The sequence below is a fragment of the Herpailurus yagouaroundi genome, unplaced genomic scaffold, assembly GCF_014898765.1.
Source record: "Herpailurus yagouaroundi ecotype Mexico unplaced genomic scaffold, PumYag 198, whole genome shotgun sequence".
Lineage (NCBI taxonomy): Eukaryota > Metazoa > Chordata > Mammalia > Carnivora > Felidae > Herpailurus > Herpailurus yagouaroundi.
Window position 1 is genome coordinate 12,427,758 of NW_024412429.1, and position 20,001 is coordinate 12,447,758.

Here is a 20,001-nt window from a genome sequence, read left to right on the forward strand (position 1 = left end):
CTATAAAGGAATTCTTTTTCAGGGGACGGGGGGAAGATGCAAAGTAGGGAAAACAAAATAGAGAAAGTTCAAGTGAAGTGTTTTGCTGTATCCAACCCTTGGCAATGAGGTTATTTCTCAAATTTACATAAAGACTCATTATCGTATTGGCTGCAATCATGTAGAAAATGAATGGGGTATAAAGTACATGAGGATAATTTCATAAAACGAGCTTTCTTTTCTTATGAAATCTTTGAGGAAGAGAATCATTAGACAGAGACTTGCCTTGTATTCACCCAGGTCAGGAGGCATGTCAGCCTGATGATGTGCCTTTGGCAAGAAGTCCTTAATTAGAAATTCCTCGAGGGCAGCTCCCACTAGGTGCTTCCTAAGACAAAAAGACAAAATAGTCTACGAGGGAAGCCCTTACTCGGGATACAACATCCAGGCTCAGGTGAATGAAAGAAATCATTTGCTGACAGCAACAGAGCAAAGCTGTCGTGATGGCGTTCTGGATTTTGAATGAAAGTCTCTCCATCCTATTAGGAGTAAGTATCATTTTTGTTATTCAAGTTAAAATGTATATATGAACTAGTCTTTGATTTTTAAGATAATTGTATAGGAATGCTAAATAGCTTGAAGTATTACTTTGGTAAAAGACTAAACCTTGTTAGAAAACATTCAGTAGATATATTTAATTTACCCTTACAGAATCATGTAAAGTTGTTTTTCGATTGAGTTCATTTTTAATTATTTTTGAAGTCAAGTAGTTAGTTTTTGCATAATGTATGAACCGTTTCTTAAATCAAATGAAGTCTTTGAATTAGACTATGAAATTGGAATCTTTCTGGAGTACTTTCTGAGTTGTTTTTAAAGATTTCCTCCTCTCGCCATCATTGACTTAAAACATTAGAGCAATGTTGATTAGGAAGGCTTTGTAATTTTCATTAAATGCCTTAAATATACCTGTATGCGGTCGGAAGTTTTTTTATAAAGTTAACAATTTGTTACTATTGTAATCAACTGTTCAAACGAATATATGAGAAATAAGTATAGAGTAAGTCTGATGAATATTGAGAAGCTCTTCATTTCACCCTTTAAAAGAAGAACCCCAAGTGATCGTGAACGGAAGAAAAGATCGAAGATAGTATTGATTGGTCTCTTTTCATTCAACACTAGCTCTCGTGGCTGGGAGTGAATTTATATCTGTTTATCGACACATTCTCTTGGTATGAAGAGGAAGAGTCTTTCCTTTACACACGAGTTATTCTGGGCGTAAGTAGAGCTGGGGACTACACATTATCGTTTCGGAAAACATTCCATCTTCCCCAGCGTCCTTACTCTCAGCGCATCTCTCTTGTGTCTTTCTATGTGGACAGTCAACACTGGCCTGGGCGCGAGCGTCTGCAGTGTGCCTCAATTTTAACTGCATGCTAATTCTCTTACCGATCAGTCGAAACCTCATTTCATTCATGAGAGGGACAAGTACTGTAAGTACTAAACTACTTAAAATAATTTCAGTTGTTGTGATTTACCGGTGTAAGTGCCATGAAAGACAAAGATGTATTTTACTGTGAAAGTCCTGATAATTCACGTGGGGACTGAAGTTTGTTTCTTCGTAAGAGAGGACCCAGTGGCAAAAACCAAAACTCAGAAATCTGTACATTTGATTTGACTTTCGTTCTTGCCATTCACTCCCTGCTTGACATTGGAGTCTTTGCTCAGCCTTTCTCCGATACATTTGCTCCGTCAGAAGAAGATGGCTGATAAAATTGACCTGACTCACTAAGACGGATGTATTATAACAGTTTGAACTACCACGATTTCTAATTGAAAGGAACCAAATGAGCAGTGGAGTCAAATGCCACTAAGGACACATCTCTCTGAGCTCTCGGCCCAGGAATACACAGTCATAGTACACAGAATTTCGTATGTAGATTTAATAATTTCCTAATTATATTAGCTTCACTGTTTTGGATACTGTGTTTCCTGCTAAACAGCGTAATGCACTGTACAGAAAAATGAGAATTTCAATAACTCTGACTAGATGAAATGATTATACAATCATCATCATAATTTTATGAGTATTTAGATATAGATGAACATAATGCCTTTCTTTGTGTCATAAGGAATACTTTATAGACTACTTAAACCACATCTATGAGGATGTTGGTTTCCATCTTCATTTTGTAAACTAGTGGCCGCATGCATATTAGCAGGTTTATTCTAGAATTTTGACTTGTAGGCAGGGAACTATACTTACTCACTTTACTGACTTGAAATTTCAGCAAAGCCAGTAATAACCATCTGGTTTGTCCTTTGGGCTGATTAATGGCCGCTCCCTTCTGTACCCCATAGCCCCACCTTCAGGAATTTAGAGGCAGAGCCTGAGTCCTGCTCTCTTACCACTCAGGATGCTGTCATCGCTATGATTTTTCCTTAAAATGAGACTTTTACTTTATGTCACTCTAGTGCTGCAGAGGACCGTGGAGGAGGCAATTAGACAAAAACCTCAAATTCCACAAACTGGTCGCCTATGGGATAGCCATTAACGCAAGTAAGTGTTTCTTATTCTTCTTTGCCCAGTGGATGTTACCAAACCTAATGCTTAACTTGATAGCTTTGTTTTAATTTCCCCCTCCGCCAAAGGCTCACCCTTAAATAAATCTTTGCATTCCATTTGACCAATAAAACTTACATAAAAGGATTTTTTGATATCTAATTTATACTCACGCAGTGTTCCCTACCAAGCCTTCAATTTGGCAAGGAAAAATTTATGAAACTTCATTTTCATTTGTAAAGAATTAAGCTTGTTGATAATACAACAATGAGTACCTGCTTGCAAAATGAATACTGTGCTATTCAATATAATCCACCCTGGAAAGAAAACTGACCTGTACTCAAAAACTCATTCACAGTCATAGCAAAATGACTGTCAAATGGTATCAGAGGCAGTAAAAGCAAAGAGAAAAGCAAGATCAAGTGAATAAGGTTCTGAATAGCATTGAGCTAGTGGATATAAAGGGACCTTGGAAAGATATGAAGCTTTACAGCATATAAAGTGTTATTGTTATTTCTTGAATAAGAAAACAAGAGAATTCAAGAGAAAGGCAATAAAAATTAGCATCCAAGGCCAGGGTTAAACCCTGGTGAGGAAGAAAAGAAGCCGAGCGATAACCGACTCGTTTGTGGTTTTGTTGGACGACAAACACACTGAAATAAAAGGCTATCTGCACAATTAAGAGTTATGGTTCAGGACTGTTTCTCTCAAACTAATTTAACTATAAAATGTTTTCCTCATTTGTTTTCATCCTCTCATGCATAAAAAATAGCAGAGTAAAAAGAACACTCAACACAAACGTGGATTTAATTAAGCAACAAGACAGGACAGACAGTGCCCGAGTGCCAATTAACACAACTTCGGGTGTGCGGAGAAGTTGTGGGGAGATCTCCCCATCGATTGTCTTTGGTGCCAGATTAAACCAACCCGGGAAACATCTGCGAAAGGTCTTTGTGGTTTGTTAAGAAATAAGGGTAAAAAGACACTGTGTCCTAGAGAGAAACCAGGCAAGGGAAGGAGAGCAAAAAAAAACAAGTTAATGCGTCTTTATGTCCCAAGGCTACCATAGGGCTGAGTCCAGAGAGGGGTCAAAAACCCCCGACAAATGAGTTGATGCATGAAGCAATGAAGACCCAGGGAAGCAGATTTCAGCTCAGATATGGAAGTCTTTTCCGGACCTTCCAAATTCTCTAAAATTAGAATGAGCGTCCCTGAGAATACAGAGTTCCCTGTCATGGGTCGTGTCAGAGTGGAGTCCAGATTGCTCCTTGCAAGGCTCTTCAGAGAAAGAATTCAAGGAATCTCAAGGCTTCCTTTAAAATTGGGAAGGCTTCCTTTAAAATATTCCTAAGACGGGGCGCCTGGGTGGCGCAGTCGGTTAAGCGTCCGACTTCAGCCAGGTCACGATCTCGCGGTCTGTGAGTTCGAGCCCCGCGTCAGGCTCTGGGCTGATGGCTCGGAGCCTGGAGCCTGTTTTCGATTCTGTGTCTCCCTCTCACTCTGCCCCTCCTCCGTTCATGCTCCGTCTCTCTCTGTCCCAAAAATAAATAAACGTTGAAAAAATAAATAAATAAATTAAATAAATAAATAAAATATTCCTAAGAATATTGGGGTGCCTGGGTGGCTCGGTCAGTTAAGCACTTGAGTCTTGATTTCAGCTCAGGTCATGATCTTATGCTTTGTGAGTTCAAGCCCCGCATCAGGCTCTGTGCTGACAGCATAGAGCCTGCTTGGGATTCTCTCTTTCCCTCTCCCTTTGCTCCTCCCCTGCTTGCTCTCTTTCTCAAAATAAATGAATAAACTTAAATATATACATATAATCTTAAGAATATTTAATCCCTGCATTAAAAGAGGAGATAAAACACAGTAAAATGGTGGGAAGAATATTATCACTACGCAAGAGGTTTAAGGCAGAACTGGACTCTAAGAGAGAGAAGGAACCAAAAAACCTACAGCATCAAAACACATCAGAAAAGGAAGCAAAAAATAAAAGAAAATATGTTATGCAATAGTTCTCACCTTAAACCTTTGGGTATGTATATTTCTTTCCATGTAATCAGGTATCAGTAGAATAGATGCATCGGTGATGTATGTCGAATATCTCCCGTGTTCAAGATACACTAAGAGAAGCTGTAACCTGAAACGAGTATAGTCAGTACTGTTTTCAGAATGGAGTATAATTTATTTTTTTTAATTTTTTAATGTTTATTTATTTGTGGGAGAGATAGAGTGTGAGCAGGGGAGGGGCAGAGAGAGAGAGGGAGACACAGAATGTGAAGCAGGCTCCAGGCTCCGAGCTGTCAGCCCAGAGCCCGACGCGGGGCTCGAACTCACAAAACGTGAGATCATGACCTGAGCCGCGGTCAGACGCTTAACCGGCTGAGCCACCCAGGGGCCCCAAGAATGGAGTGTAATTTAGCAAGGGGAGCAGTTGACTGGAATCAGATGACCACATTATTTCATACCCCTGCTGCTGACTGGTCCTGTGATCTAAGTTTTTGTGTGCCTTTTCCTCGCTGGAATTAAAAGAACAATAACACAATCGATCCATCAGGAGATGTGCAGACTGGTTGCCAGGTAGGCCCTCTTGGAAACCTACCCACTACAAGGTCATTCACTGGCCACTCTTGCACAGAGAGTCAAACCCAAGGGTAGGATGGCCTGCATGCTCCCTTCAGTGAGCGCTGCCTCCTCCTCCTCTCTCCTTTCTCTCCACACCCCCCTCGCTTCTTCCCATTGGCAATACACAGCCACTGGGTCCCTGAGTGGTGGGTGCCTTTGTCCCTGTTAAATGCTCTTCCTTTCCTCCCTCAATGGCGAAGACGTTGCCATATCCGGGCCTCCTCGCCCGCCTGCCTCCCTCTGGGCCACCTTTCCTGCAGACCTCAGTGATGCCTCCCTGCCACCTAGGAAAATTTCTCAGACTCCGACGGCCTGGGGGGCTGAGATGTGTCTTCTGCGTCTCGGCTTTCCCGGCCCCTGGCACGTAATAGGTCCCCACCAAGTTGGGTCAGACCCGAGGATGAGCTGGAGTCGGCCAGCAGGCAAAAGGGAGGAGGGGGATTTGTGAGAAAGGTACAAGCCGCGACAGTGCAGAGGCTCAAGGACCCAGCAGCAGCTGGGGTGGAGGAAGCACAGCGTGTGGGCAGGGAAGAGATTGAAAATGATGCCAATGGGCTCGTCCCAGATAAATTCACATTCTGCCGCAACCAGAAGAATCGGGACTCTCTTTCTCCCTCCTTCCCTCAGAAATCCCTGGAGAGAAGGAAGTATCCCCTCGGCCCTCTTCTGCTTGAACCCCCACTGCCTTGCGGGGCTCCCCAGCCCCCCCCCGGGACTCCCCGGTAGGGTCAGACTGCTTCTGAGAGCCAAGGGCTCATCCCCCACCGCCATGGCAACCAGCAGCGCGGGGCTGTCTCCATCCCCGGCAAAGGCAGGAGGGTGGGGAGAAAGCTCTCTGCTTCTCCCCAAGCCCTGACATAGCAATTATTACATTTCACACTCACTAAGAAATGCGGCTGGCAACTGCGCTTTTAGAAGGAAAAAAAAAAAAAAAAAAAAAAAAACATGCTAAGCCCTGGTTTCGTAGATATCCCTGTGCTTTTCACATTTTGTCCTTCTGCTGTATTCACTTGGGAACAGCTGAAAATGTCCCCGTGCTTATTTTATTAGCATCGCCCATTATGCTGCTTTTCAAATAGCCGACTGGCTTAATAGAGGTGTGTAACCTTGGAAGAAGTGCATCCACATCGAAGTTTGCACGCCAGCCCCTAATTTCTCACCCGTTCTTCTGTAAGCTGAACTGCAGGCTTTAACTGGTCAAATCATTAAAGGATGTAATTAGAGGCTGGTGGAAGGAGGCTGGGGAGGAGGAGGGGAGAGGCAAACTATCTATAATCAAGGGCATCATGGAAAACGCGGTGACAGGAACCCTTCTTTTGGCTTCCTGCCTTCCCGCTCGCCTGCCTATGATAAGAGCTGCAGGAGCAATTCTCCAACCGCTAATAAATCATTTGCAGGGACCTGTAACCCCAGTGGTATAAAAATCCCAGTATCACAGCCTCTTCGTTCTTATTAACGTGGATCTTTTTGGACTCTGCGGTCCACAGCAGACCTTGGAGATCCTTCCAGCTGAACAGTAGTACTGTGAGCCTGAGCTTCCTTCAAAGGGGGGGGTGGGGGGGTGTAAATACTGACCCAGGCGGCATACATCCAGTAGGCGCCAGGGGTGTGCAATTACCCACGGGCGGCTCCTGATGAGCTGCTAAAATTAGTTTACAAACCTCAATAAACATAAGAGGTGCCAGAGGGAGAGGGGACAGAGGATCCGTAGTGGGCTCCACCCTGACAGCAGAAAGCCCGATGCGGGGCTCGAACTCACGAACTGTGAGAATCGTGCCCTGCGCTGAAGTCGGAAGCTTAACTGACTGAGCCACCCAGGTGCCCCCTGTCTAACATGATTTAAATGAGTAGCATGCACGGGGTGCCGGAACCTATGTAGTCCCGCAGAAATCAGTCCACAAGCTTGAAAGTTTGGGGGGCCAAGGCTCTGGCTGGTAAAGCACAGCCAGGATTTGTCCCTGGGTCCTTATTTCCGAAGGCTGCTTAATTAGGAGGTGACTAACTCCAAAATGACTGTTATCACTGACAGGCAGGCAGAAACATAGCAAGAACTGACCGCCCTTCCAAGATTCTCCCTCAATTATGCTTCCTTTGATCTCCCAAAAAATGAAAAGAAGGAAAGAAAGAAGGAAAAGAAACTTTCTCAGGGCAACTGGCTCTAATTGTAGCCTTTATGATTTTTTTTTTTTTTTTGTTCATTCTTCAATGAAAGCTCCTTATTTGAACTCAGAAGTCCACACACCAATTAAATGTGCATTTTGTGGCTTGTCCAAGACCACTGCTCTCTTTTAACTGTAGAAGTCCTTTGGTGAGAAAATAGGATTGTGGAAAGACCCGGTGACAGCATCTGTTAGCCTGGCCTTTGGGCGGATTCTGGAAATGTGTGTCGTAGGCTCTCCCATGAGCTCCGCAGAAAGTCCTCAGAGGGGCCAGGGTGAGCGCACCTGCATAACTGATAGTATCGAATGTGCCACAAAACTTAAAGAGCCCCTTTAAGCCAGTGTTGATTTTGAAAAATTATTAAAACATGTGTTTCATGTTTGCATGGCTTTCACGTTGGACTACAGATCCCTTTGGGATGATAAATGGTCCCAGTCAACTTCAAAGGAGACGCGGGAGCCAGAGAGCTGGCGGGAAGCCGAGATATTGCCTGGTTTCAATCAATGCACCCATTTTACAGATAAGACAGCAGGCTGAAATAAATGAAGTAACTGAGAGGCAGCCTTCTCGTGTCCTTCTGGCTGTAGCAAATCTAGTTTGAGTAGCCAATCTAGTAACATGACAGGATTCTGATGAGTAAGAGAGGGGAAAATCGAACCATATCACTATTTGATCACATACTGGAAGCAACCAGCAGATGACATGACTACCCACATTAAAATAACTGAGGTGTGTAAAGGGAAGACTAGAAAATAGAACATACAATGTCTGGAAAAAAACACAGCAGAGTCAGTATCTCCTGGGTTACCTATCCAGCCCCAGCAGCCATGGAGTTGGTAAGTGGGATACCTTAAGTTCCCAGCCAAGATCACAATAAAATTAGGGTCAGACCTAAGAGGAAATAAAACGTTTGGACAAACCAAGTGGCACAGGTAGTTTTCCCTCTGAGAATTCCTGGGATAAATAAAATAAGATATTCCACTTTTTATCTTCTACGTGTAAAAAGAAAACGAAATGGAGGTAGTTAGAGCAAAGGAGCATTTAAGACATGAATTTTAAAGTACATGAAAACAAAAAAAAAAGCTAGAAAGAGTAGTTTTCAACATATTCCCTCAGGAGCTACCTCTTAAAAAGCATCTTGAGTCTTCTCATACTATTTCATTAGTTTCTTCAGCTCTGTTATGGGAGACCTGGCAATAAGAGTAAATAACTAGTTCAATATCTTTGCTTATTCAATAAGTGTACTTAAATTTAGTTTAACAGTGTCGAATTCTCATGTGGAAATCAATCTAATAGGAAATAGATTGTGATCAACAACTTCTTACCCAGGAGAAGGATGTTATAGAATGCAGAATATAAAAGACACAGAAGCTATCCTGTGTTTCCCTTCTGACTGTCACATGTGGATTATGGAATTGTAAGTGTTGTCACTTAATTTGGCTTGAAGCTCAGTATCTGCTTCTGTAAAGTGGGGACAGCTCCTCTCTGGTGTGCTTTAGTCCATGGAGGAGAACTGAGGACAGCCAGGGGCAGAGGGTAAAGGGCAGAGAGGTAAAGGAGATTTTCCACCCACCTGCAAGGAGAACTCCAAAGGCTGTGATTATTCTTATGAGCTAGTTCACTCTAGATTAAAGACACCAAATGAACCATTCAAAGAGCTTTAGCTAAGCCGGCAGGAGAAATTAGTTTTCAGTGAACAATAAAGTATAACAATTATGAATCAGTGAAAAGAAACAATATAACTTAAAGGTCAAAGATTGAGCTCTGGGGCACCTGGGTGGCTCAGTTGGTTGAGCATCTGACTCTTGATTTTGGCTCAGGTCATGATCCCAGGGTTGTGGGATTGAGCCCTGAGTCGGGCTCCACACTGAGTGTGCAGCCTCCTTACGATACTCCCTCTCTCCCTGTGCCCCTCTCCCTGCTCGCGGGCTCTGTTAAAAAAAAAAAAAAAAAAAGGCAGGGGCGCTTGGGTGGCTCAGTCGGTTAAGCATCCGACTTCGGCTCAGGTCATGATCTCGCGGTCCGTGAGTTCGAGCCCCGCGTGGGGCTCTGTACTGACAGCTCAGAGCCTGGAGCCTGTTTCAGATTCTGTGTCTCCCTCTCTCTCTCTGACCCTCCCCTGTTCATGCTGTCTCTCCCTGTCTCAAAAATAAATCAACGTCAAAAAAATATATATAAAAAAAAGAAAAAAATTTTAATGGGCCCCCGATTCAGGCAAACAGGGTTTTATCCCACCTTTGCCGTTAATGGTCTACAACTGCCTGAACTTCTTGAATACTGGTCTGTAAAATGGCAATAAGACTGATACCTGAGGATTAAATGAGGTAATACGCATAAGCATTTATAATGGTGTTTGAAGTATACTAAGTATTCAGTATCTGCTAGCCATGAGAAGTATTACCTATTGCTTTTTTTAAACTTTAAGATAATTACCAGAAAACAGCAATTAGGAATACTGCTGAACATGTTTGTGTTCAATTTAGCAACTAGTTTCCATTTCATCTTGAGCATATTGGAAGAGATGGTTACTAGACAAACTTTCTAGCTTCGTGGATGCTGAGACTAAACAAGGCAGCTCCTTCACAGACACACCGCGTATAGTGACAAATGGAACACAGGGAAGAAACACAATGCCTTTTGGGTGCCACTCTCACAAAACCCATAAGGAGAGGGTCAACATCATTGACTCAGAAATACGATCATGTGCTTTGCCTTCTTAGATGAACTTCAGCCAAAAGCATGTTCAAATTGAGTTCTGACGTGAAGGCTGCAGGAAAATGTTCACAAAACAGGTATTAGCACTACCCCATCTGCATCGGCAGACAACCTCCTGACCCTTTCTCTCTTTCTAGCTCGTTATCACTCCGCAAATCCTTATTAAGTACATACTGGTAGTAAGCAACGTGCCCAGTGTTGATGTTTCGAGATGAATAAGCCTTGAGGCGTCAGGTCCGTGGGGCAACATAGATGTAAATAAATATTCATAACAATAATTCCTGGGAAATGTTATAGTCAAGGTATCATTGGTGCCTGTGGACCTGACGAGCAATTTCATAGAAAACAACTTTTGGGTTGGGTCTTAAAGCATGAATACAACTTTGCAGCCCAGAGAAGGGAATGGCTCTGATCGAAGGAATTCAGGGGGCAGGGAGAAAAGCTAAACAGCTGTTGGTATTTCTAAAGAAATCTGCTGCTACAACCACAGAGACCAACATGCTACCAATATTCTCCGAAGTTTCTGCTGTTCCTTTCTCCTTCACTCCCCCACACCTCAACCCACCATGGGTAGTCATGAAAGATTCCAGAATTTGCATACAATGTGTGGAGACTATATAATATATTAGCCAATTCTACTTTGCATGGTGGACGGGGGTTCAGGGGGGCAAGGTAGCAACTGGGAAGCTATCTACACCCTGGGTAATGAATTCTCATTTCACACTTGAATCTGATCCCAGTGGCTGGTATCAGCAGGTCACCCAGTAGGGCTTCCATTTGTAGGGAAAGCATCAGGAGATCCTCGTCTGGATGTTGTGACTGCTAGCTTCCCCCCAGATTTCACAAGACAGGGAAGAGTGGCATTGAGCACAGTGTCCTCGGGCTAAATGATGCTGTGTTCCCAAGCTTGTTCTCTTCATTTAAAATTTAAACATCACAAATTCTCAGAATTAGAAAACCGAGTTTTCTTCTGAAGAGTACACAGAGAGGATTAGTTCTATAAATACCCGTTTATTTTGATCCTCTAGGAATAACACATGCAAATATATTGTGTATATGCGTATGTGTAGGAGTACATATACATATATGCTAAAATGTATAAAGGAAGAATAGAAAATATAATGTCTGAAAGCGAACAAAAACTCTTCCCTGGAATCTATCATAGATGTCATATGCACACATGTCCATGTATATGATATACAGTATCCTAGGATAATGCTCTGTGATTTCTTGGAAACTATATTACATAAGATATAAAATATGGAATACATATGTGTGTATATATATATCTCTCACAGGATATGTTCTATACAAAATATGGAATTATATATACAATGGAACATATAGGTAATTATGTCGTGATATCCTAATACCTATTCCACTTGCAGAATGAGCACGTTTATAATTAAATTATGGTGACTTAAGATTGACTTCATTTCTTCCTATCATTAAAATGGATGTGGTGAATCATACCATATCTTTAGAAGCAGCCAATCCACTCCATTCAAGACACGGTGAAAGATGCACAAATAAGTCACTCTTTGGAGATTACAAACACCAGAGCAGAGAAACTTGACCGTAGAGACATTGTGTCATTGAGTAACCACAAAGGAAGAAATCCAGATGGCACATGTCTGATGTCCTCTCCTCGACCGTAGCCATCCACATCGTGGCACACTTGTGCAACCTGGAGCACTATCGCTGGAGCCAGTCCACGGAAGCGGAGGGGCTTCTGGCTGCACTTGCCCAGCTTGGCAAAACCCCAAATGAGAGCTACCTCAACCCCATCCGGACCTTCCACACAGTGAGTCCTTGCAGGCTCCCGGGTTTCTCATCTGAAACACCCTTCCTTTCCCGATCCCTTGATCGCAAGCACTGTGTTTCAAAAGCTTTAATCAAAGAGCTGGAGAGAAGTTTCTGCCAAAGCTATTTTGAGGGGCACGTCGGGGGCTCAGTTGTTTGAACTGCTGACTCTTGATTTCAGTTCAGGTCATGATCCCAAGGCTGTGGGGTCGAGCCCTGCATGGGGCTCCACGCTGAACGTGGAGCCTGCTTAAGATTGTCTCTCTCTGTCCCTCTGCCCCTTCCCCCAATTGCATGTGCTTTCTCTCTCTCTCTCTCTCTCTCTCTCTCAAATTAAAAAAAAAAAAAAAGAGAGATATTCTTGAGGCGCCGGGGTGGCTCAGTCGGTTGAGCGTCCAACTGCAGCTCAGGTCATAATCTCCCAGTTCGTGAGTTCCAGCCCCACGTCAGGCTCTGTGCTGACAGCTCAGAGCCCGGAGTCTGCTTGGGATTCTGTGTCTCCCTCTCTCTCTGCGCCTCCCCTGCTCACGCTCCGTCTCTGTCTCTTGAAAATAAATAATTTTTTAAAGGTATTTTTTTCGTAAATGTTGCTGAGAGTTTATAAGCAGGAAGAAAAACTGATGCCCCTTAATTAATGTATATCAAAACATAATAAATAAACCCAAATAGGAAATGCAGCCACTTATTAGAACCCTGACATTTTACATTTTAAAGCAGCTCACGATTACGTATTTTGCTGTTGTTGATGGTAGCATCATAAAGAATGTGAAGTGCCATCTAAATCCAGGGATTATAAATTGGATGTCTTCATTTTCAACTTGCAAATTGCTTTTGGATCTCTTCTCGTGTGTCATATTTTGGCACACATGTGCTTGGCTGGTCTGCCAAACCAGACACTGGGCAAAGCAGCTAATTTCATAATCAGACCTGCATGGCTAGTAACATCATTAATGCTAATTACCTGTGTGCCCAGAGTGGCAGCACATGTGAGAAACAAAAGAAAATGAAAAACGTAACTGCAGAGACCCACCTATCGAGATTAAGACAATCCTCTCCCTTCCATCCGCCACCTACCCCTTTCTTCCCGGTTGACCAAAATAGTTGAGCATGTACTGCCCTGTTGGAATATGTATCCAACGTGGTGACCAGGCTAACGAATCAGTATTGCCCAAGAAGACCCCTAATACAATGTACTTCTGCAACGGAAAACCCTCTGTTACCATCTGAGCCATCTCTTTAATGACCATTTTGCCCAGGGAACCTTATTTGAAGAAGCGAAATTCAAATTTTGGGGGGAATTCTTCCATGGCACGTCCCTAATTATCCTGAGATGATTTCCAATATCAGGCCATTGATTAAGTAGAGCTACATTCTCCTGGCTGACAATTAGAAGCACAAGCTTCAAAGTTATGAGTTAAAACCAACGATGGCCATAAGCCCATGGGAAGGCTTTCGGGGTCACTCATTGGAGCCCCAGTATTTATCTTGGCACTTACCAGGGTTAACTCTTTCCCCCCGCCAAGGCTCTGAAAAGCTCATTGTTACAGACAACCAAGAATAAGCCTTAATATTTTGAAAAGGCTATACAGTGAATAGCACTTATTATGAATGCTTTTAAAGCAATTTAACAAGATAATCAAGTTACTCCAATACAGTCATCTCAAAATTTTAGAAGCAGTATACTATGTAAGTGCTCCTTAAGTTCAAGTAACACCTTAAGGTGAATAATACCTACCTTGGAGTATTTGGAGAAAGATCCATAATACAAATTGGTACGTTTGGAGAAAGTATCAATAACACAAAGTGTACGTTATAGAATATTTCTAAACAGATGCAACGGGGCTATTTGAAAAGATACACGGCAAACCAAACCAGTCTATAAAAATATGTTGCAAGAAAAGGGAAGTGGGGGGTTGCTTTAAAAAGCAAAGAAGAGTGATTTAAAATTAGCACGTCCTATGATATAAACGGATTTCTAAAATGCCTGAGTACTGGGTGGCTCAGTCGGTTAGGCATCTGACTTCGGCTCAGGTCAGGACCTCACGGTTTGTGGGTTCGAGCCCCGCATCAGGCTCTGTGCTGACAGCTCTGAGCCTGGAGCCTGCTTCGGATTCTGTGTGCGTGTGTGTGTGTGTGTGTGTGTGTGTGTGTCTGCCCCCTCCCCCGCTCACACGCTATCTCTCCTTCAAAAATAATAAACATTATTTTTATATATAAATAATTATATATATAAATATATATATAATAAATACATATATATAAATAAACATTAAAAATTTTTTAAAAATTAAATGCTTGAGTACACTTGAAAAAATAACATATCTTTTCAACGTTTTAGACATACCCTTTCAATTTTATTTCAACTATTTGCTCCATGAAGTAAAAAGAAACAAGGAGAAGTCCCTATCCAAATTACCTTGAGATCTCACAGCAGCCCAAATTAATGAGATTTTACTGACAAAAGATACAGTGTGAGTTTATTGAGCTCATGGTCGGCTCAACGATGGTAACACAACATCTGAATCCCAATGACTTGGCAAGAGTATGGAAAAGTCACAGCAAATACAAAGTGCTCTGTGATTCATATTCTAAAAGGCTAGGTAACCGTCCTCTGCACTCACAGGTCAGAACTCTGGCCTTTTGACCGTGTCTCCCAGAGTAGAATAGCTGTATATTTATTGACCACCTAGGGTTTACAAAGCCTTATTCCAAGCCTCCCTGAGGTGGCATGAAAGAAATGCAAGTCATGGCCCTTCCAATTAAAAAGCAAGAGCAAGGAATAACTACCAGGGGAACAGAATGTGCAGCTGCTTTATTAGGAGCGCCCCTGAGGGATCTCTCAAAAAAAAAAAAAAGTGTTTATTAATGTTAACATGCAATTAAGCATGGCAATCCACACTTTTATTTTAAAAATCAAAAACTTGACACTTGGATTTATTTGCCAATATTTTATCTTAAAATGCAGTGTTACATATTGTCTTCATTTCAATTCACCGTAATAACTTTGACCTGAAAGTTGATTTATACAGATGGAAAAAATGTAAATGATTAAATGGCATTTGATGAAATTTGAGCAAAGCGAATGTGTGCCATCAAATGGAACAAAAGAAAAGAACGGGGAAGCTCCCTTCTTGAGTCATAGGGGGACCCTTTTTGAGGCTAATATGCCCCTGATTCGAATGTTTTGATTTACTCCCTGCTTAGACTCTCGAGTATTGACCCTAACATGGAAAATAGAACCAAGATATCAATGTCCCGGTGCTTGTCTCTCTTAGAACACCATCACTGTGTTGCTGACGACAATTGCTGGTGTCACTGGCCTGATCATCTCTCTGGCTTTCATCTTGATCATGACCTCTTCCACCGAGTTCATCAGACAGGTCTCCTATGAGTTGTTCTGGTACACACACCATGTGTTCATCATCTTCTTTATCAGTCTGGCTATCCATGGGGCAGGGTAAGTCCATACTGTGCTCAAAGTATAAGATTTTATCTCTGTGAACCTCAAAAGCCATCTTAGAAAGCCCTTTGGATAGGGAATCATAAATGGCAGCGACTAAAGGAACATTCACCAAGGCGAGCGCCTTCTTTTGGTAACTGGAAAGAAGCAAAATTAGGTGGTGAAGTATGTTTATTTTTCTTGCTAACTCTGTTGCGGAGACTTGACATGTTTATAAGATGCAGAAATTTTACTGAATGCTGGAAAACAGTAGACCTGTTTCGCTCAGAACAAATTTCTGTGATCCAAATTGCATGCGATTAGTCAAGATATCTATTTTGGACACCCAGATTCCACTTCTGCTTAACCAGAACCACCCACTAGGAAGCCCTGTGTTGGGGAGGGAACGGTGTGTGAGATGACCCAGGCTCTGCCCCTAGTCATCAGGGTGGCCACGTGCAAGTCCCTTGTATTCTCTGGACCGCAGGGTACCTGAGTGGCTCAGTCGGTTAAGTGTCCAACTCTTGATCTCCACTCAAGTCATGATCTCATGGTTCGTGGGATGGAGCCCCGCATCAGGCTGTCCACTGTCAGTACAGAGCCTGCTTGGGACTCTCTGTTCCCCTCTCTTTCTGCCCCTTCCCCGCTAGTTCTCTCTCTTTCTCTCTCTCAAAATTAAAAAACGTTTTTTAAAACTTCATTGGACCTCAGTTTTGCCATCTGACTTCCAGGATTCCTTCTTGCCCAAACATCCCATACAATGGGATTCAACACCTGTCTGAAACTATTACTCTCCTCCTCAGGAAGCTAGAGCAGACCGTGAAGCACGACACCCTCAAATACAATGTTTTCAGTTCCTTGAATAGTCTTACAATGGCTCTGGACAAACCCACCAATGAATGTCTATTAGCTAGTTTCTTCCAACATTAATTATTCCATACACTGAGGCCTTTTTTTTTTTCCATTTCACAATTTTCAAAACACATCCATGGGCACGATCCATTTGACCCCAACAACAGTCCTGTCCAATAAAGACAGTGTTACCCCCCACTTCATAAGGATGAAGCAGGTTCAGAGGGTTAAGTGATTCCCTCAAGGTCCCAGGACAAACAAATGCCAGGGTCAGACGTGGGGCACCAGGTTTCAGACAACCAAACCTTTTCTGGTTACAAGCCCCGCAGAAGAGCCCTTCACTTCCTCACGTTAAACAGCCCTCCACACCTGCAGGAATGTGGCCGAGGAGGTCGCAAACGCCCTGCGTGGCTTTCCGTGAGCTCTTCCTCTGCTTCCCACACCAGCAGACGCCCTCCCCTATACAACTTTCCCTCCCATCACTGCAGCTGCTGAAGCACGCCCCCCAGGGATGTCTTTTACCTGGAAAACCTGTCCATCTCTCTGCTCATCCTTAGAATCCTAGTCGTCAATGTTCACGTTTACGTGCTGTCTGGCTAATGGCTTTCTAGTCTTTCAAATTTCAGCAGTTGCCTCTTCTGCACATGTGATCCCTCACCCTGACTTTCTGTGTTTTGGGGAGCAGGATGGATGGTCCCAAAGGGCTCCCCCCTCAACGACTGTCAGTCCCTCTCTTTCTCTATGGATTCTCCTCCTGAGGCTGGGGCAGTTACCCCGAAGCACATTTGAGAGGCTCTTCATAATCCACATGTGTCTAGAATTCCTCGTCCCCCAAATTACACACACAGCCCCCTGATCCTGCCTCCCTGCCTTCACGCAAGAGGATTTCAATGGGTGGTGTTGCGTTGGAGATATTTTTTAATATCCAAATAACATTTCATAAGATGAAATATTTTAGTCATTTTAACTTAGTTGAAAGGCTTATTTTGGGATAAGGGTCTCATTTAATCCTCTCAGCTTGAAGTATTCTACAGCTACTGTTTACAGCGAAAAGTAATTTGCAAATTCTATACAAAATGCCAAGTAAAGGAGGATTATTGGAATGTGTTAAAGCCCACTAATCTTTCTATTATGGGATAGCATAGATGAAGACATAAAAAAATTTTTTAATTTTTAAAAAGATACTGCATCTGTGAAATGTTCTGAGGTTTCTTTAGGTAATCTAGGCAATGTTACCTAGAGCTTGAGAATGATGGTGTTAAAATTTACAGAATCTTTTCCTCGGGTCCCATTTATTATTCACCCTTCCTGTGTCTGGGCATCATGTGATCACGGGAGATTCACAGATGTTGTGCTCTCCTAGCTCAAAGGGAGGTGATCAAGTTTGGATGACTTTCATGAAACAGACCGGGCCAAAGGCCAAAACATCAGTTCCCTAGGCTGACGTGTAAGGTCCCTAAGGCCATTGCCTCTCTCTCCTCCTGTACCCAACGGTGCAAAAGGGGACATGTTACTTCACATGTTACTGCCCATGACGTGAGCCTGTATGATGCTAGAGTTTCTCAGCACCCTGTTCCTCAAAGATAAGTCAATGTATTTTCTTCATAAACACCTAGGAATTGAACAACCTCCAGATTACATAGCCTCAATTCTTAGACTTTGTGGCCCGGTGCACCAATGGGGGTACCGAAGCGGCTTGTCAAAGGTCAGTCAGTACTACGTTTGGGGCGAACGTAGCGTAGTAGGATCACAGGACTCTTGATCCAGTGCTCCATTCACGAAGGCAGGCTTCCTTTTCTCTCTCAAATTCATCAAGGTAGTTCTGAAGACATACTTCACACTGACCTATTTTGACCCTGTCACACACTACGCCTGCTCGTGGTCACTGGGGAAAAGACATCATCATTCAGGACACTTCTTGCAACTTCACTTGAAAACTTCTAGGTGCGCAGACACAAACCAAAAAGGGTAGAAGTTAGATAAATCTGCAAAAGACCCAAATAGTACAAAGTTAGCCAATTAGGCCGAATCAGCAATCAGGACGCGATGTAACCTAATTAAATTCAACAGTCTACAAAAGGGTGTGTTCAAACAATTTCCCTTCATTATGAATTCTCTAATATAGACACTTTCAATTTAACACAGGATACCGCAGAGGGGCACTTCTTTTCTGGGATCTTCAAAGTTACTTGAAGCTTCTTAAATTCCTATTTTTAAAGATGCTGAGAGAAATGAATGACAGCCCAAGTTTCAAGACAGTTGAAGTGTTATTTCAGAGCCCGCTGCAGAGCATATATCTGTGGTATCACAAGACTGCACAAAATCAATTTGAAATATTCAGGTTTTGTTTTGTTTTGTTTTGTTTTGTTTTGTTTTGTTTTGTTTTAATGGCAAGTCGGATTGTTCGAGGCCAAACTCCCGAGAGTCAACTGCTCCACAATGTCACCTTCTGCAAAGACCACTACGCTCAGTGGCAGACCGCTGCCCAGTGCCCCACGCCTCAATTTTCTGGCAAGGAGCCTTCGGTAAGAATGAACCCAAGAGCTTTTAAAAATAGCTGTCGCCACAGTTAAAATAACTAGAGCTTTGTGTGCTTGAGAAAAGAACAGCCCATGTCACCACTAGACAAAGCCAGCTCTTTATTAAGTGTGCTAATGGAGAAATCTAGTTATAGATCATTTTAAAAAGAGGTTTACTGCCAAAAGGGTTCTGTCCATTTCGAAATGTGCTCTTGTGCTCCCACGTCCATGGGGGTGTCTGATATGGCAAAATGAGCAGCACTGCAGACATGAACGACCCTCTCTCCGGCTTGCCATCCTCTCTGCTCCGCAAACTCAGCCCCCTGCCCCCCTGCGGAACTGCCCTTTCCGTTCTGGGAATTACTAGCCGCACTCCTCCAATGAACATCAAGCAACAACCACGTGAGAAGGATGCCCTCCTTATTAAAGCTTACCTTCTTGCTTCCTGCAGCTTTGGGGATCAAAAAAAAATTGGGGTACTAAATGCATTGACTTCCTATTCTAATTAAGCTCCCATAGCTGAAATAATGATGTTAGGCAAAAAAGAGAAGGATGCCCTCTTTATTAAGCTTACCTTCTTGCTTGCTACAGCTTTGGGGATCAAAAAAACTTGGGGTACTAAATGCATTGACTGCCTATTCTAATTAAGCTACATAACTGAAATAATGATGCTAGGCAAAAAGAGACCTAATTCATTAGAGTCGATCATCATGTCCACAAGATCTCAAAAGGAAGATTTCCTGGGCATGCTGCAATGCCTTTGTGGCATAGGTACGTAGAAATAATGATTCTATTTGGTCTCCTCGGGTTTCTTAGAACAAGGCAAACCTTGGGGCACCTGGGTGATGCATGAGAGCAAATAAATGAGGCCAGGAGATTAAAACAAGAAGGAAACAGGGTCCCCAAATAGGGATAATAGTATATAAATGGTGGAGATTCAGGAAATTAAGTCATCAACTTATGACGACTCTAATGATTGACTTTTTCTAAACTCTTCAAATACATTAAATGAAGCCCTGGATTTTAAAAGTGAAAACTGCTGGGAGGAATGTTTAAAACCGAGAAAAACAACATAGATGTGCCCGTTAGACTGTGGTTCTTTTAATGGTCAGTATAGATTGTCTCTGTCTTAAACTCAACTATCAGTAGCCACTACCCAGCCTGCATAGTAATGAGGAACAGGAATGCCTCTCTAAAATCTTCCAGCTACAGCGTCTCCATAAAAAAAAAAAAAAAAAAAAAAAAAATCAATATTCTCCCACACCTCATGAATACAGACCAGAGCCTGCTCCAGCAGTGTGCACTGACATTAATTACTATTAAAAGGGGGGAATCTTACCCATCTGTCTGTT

The 20,001-nt window shown here is 42.7% G+C and overlaps 1 protein-coding gene across 1 annotated transcript in view; it reads left to right on the forward strand.

Annotated features, from left to right (window-relative positions):
* The first annotated feature begins 482 nt into the window (after window positions 1-482).
* Window positions 483-20,001, forward strand: part of NOX3 (NADPH oxidase 3) — a 62,749-nt gene continuing 43,230 nt past the window's right edge. Inside the window, exons 1-7 of the mRNA XM_040448798.1 lie at window positions 483-527; window positions 1,159-1,254; window positions 1,359-1,469; window positions 2,452-2,536; window positions 11,695-11,840; window positions 15,115-15,296; window positions 18,526-18,655. Coding sequence (XP_040304732.1) covers window positions 483-527; window positions 1,159-1,254; window positions 1,359-1,469; window positions 2,452-2,536; window positions 11,695-11,840; window positions 15,115-15,296; window positions 18,526-18,655 — 795 coding nt within the window. The remainder of the gene's footprint in view (window positions 528-1,158; window positions 1,255-1,358; window positions 1,470-2,451; window positions 2,537-11,694; window positions 11,841-15,114; window positions 15,297-18,525; window positions 18,656-20,001) is intronic.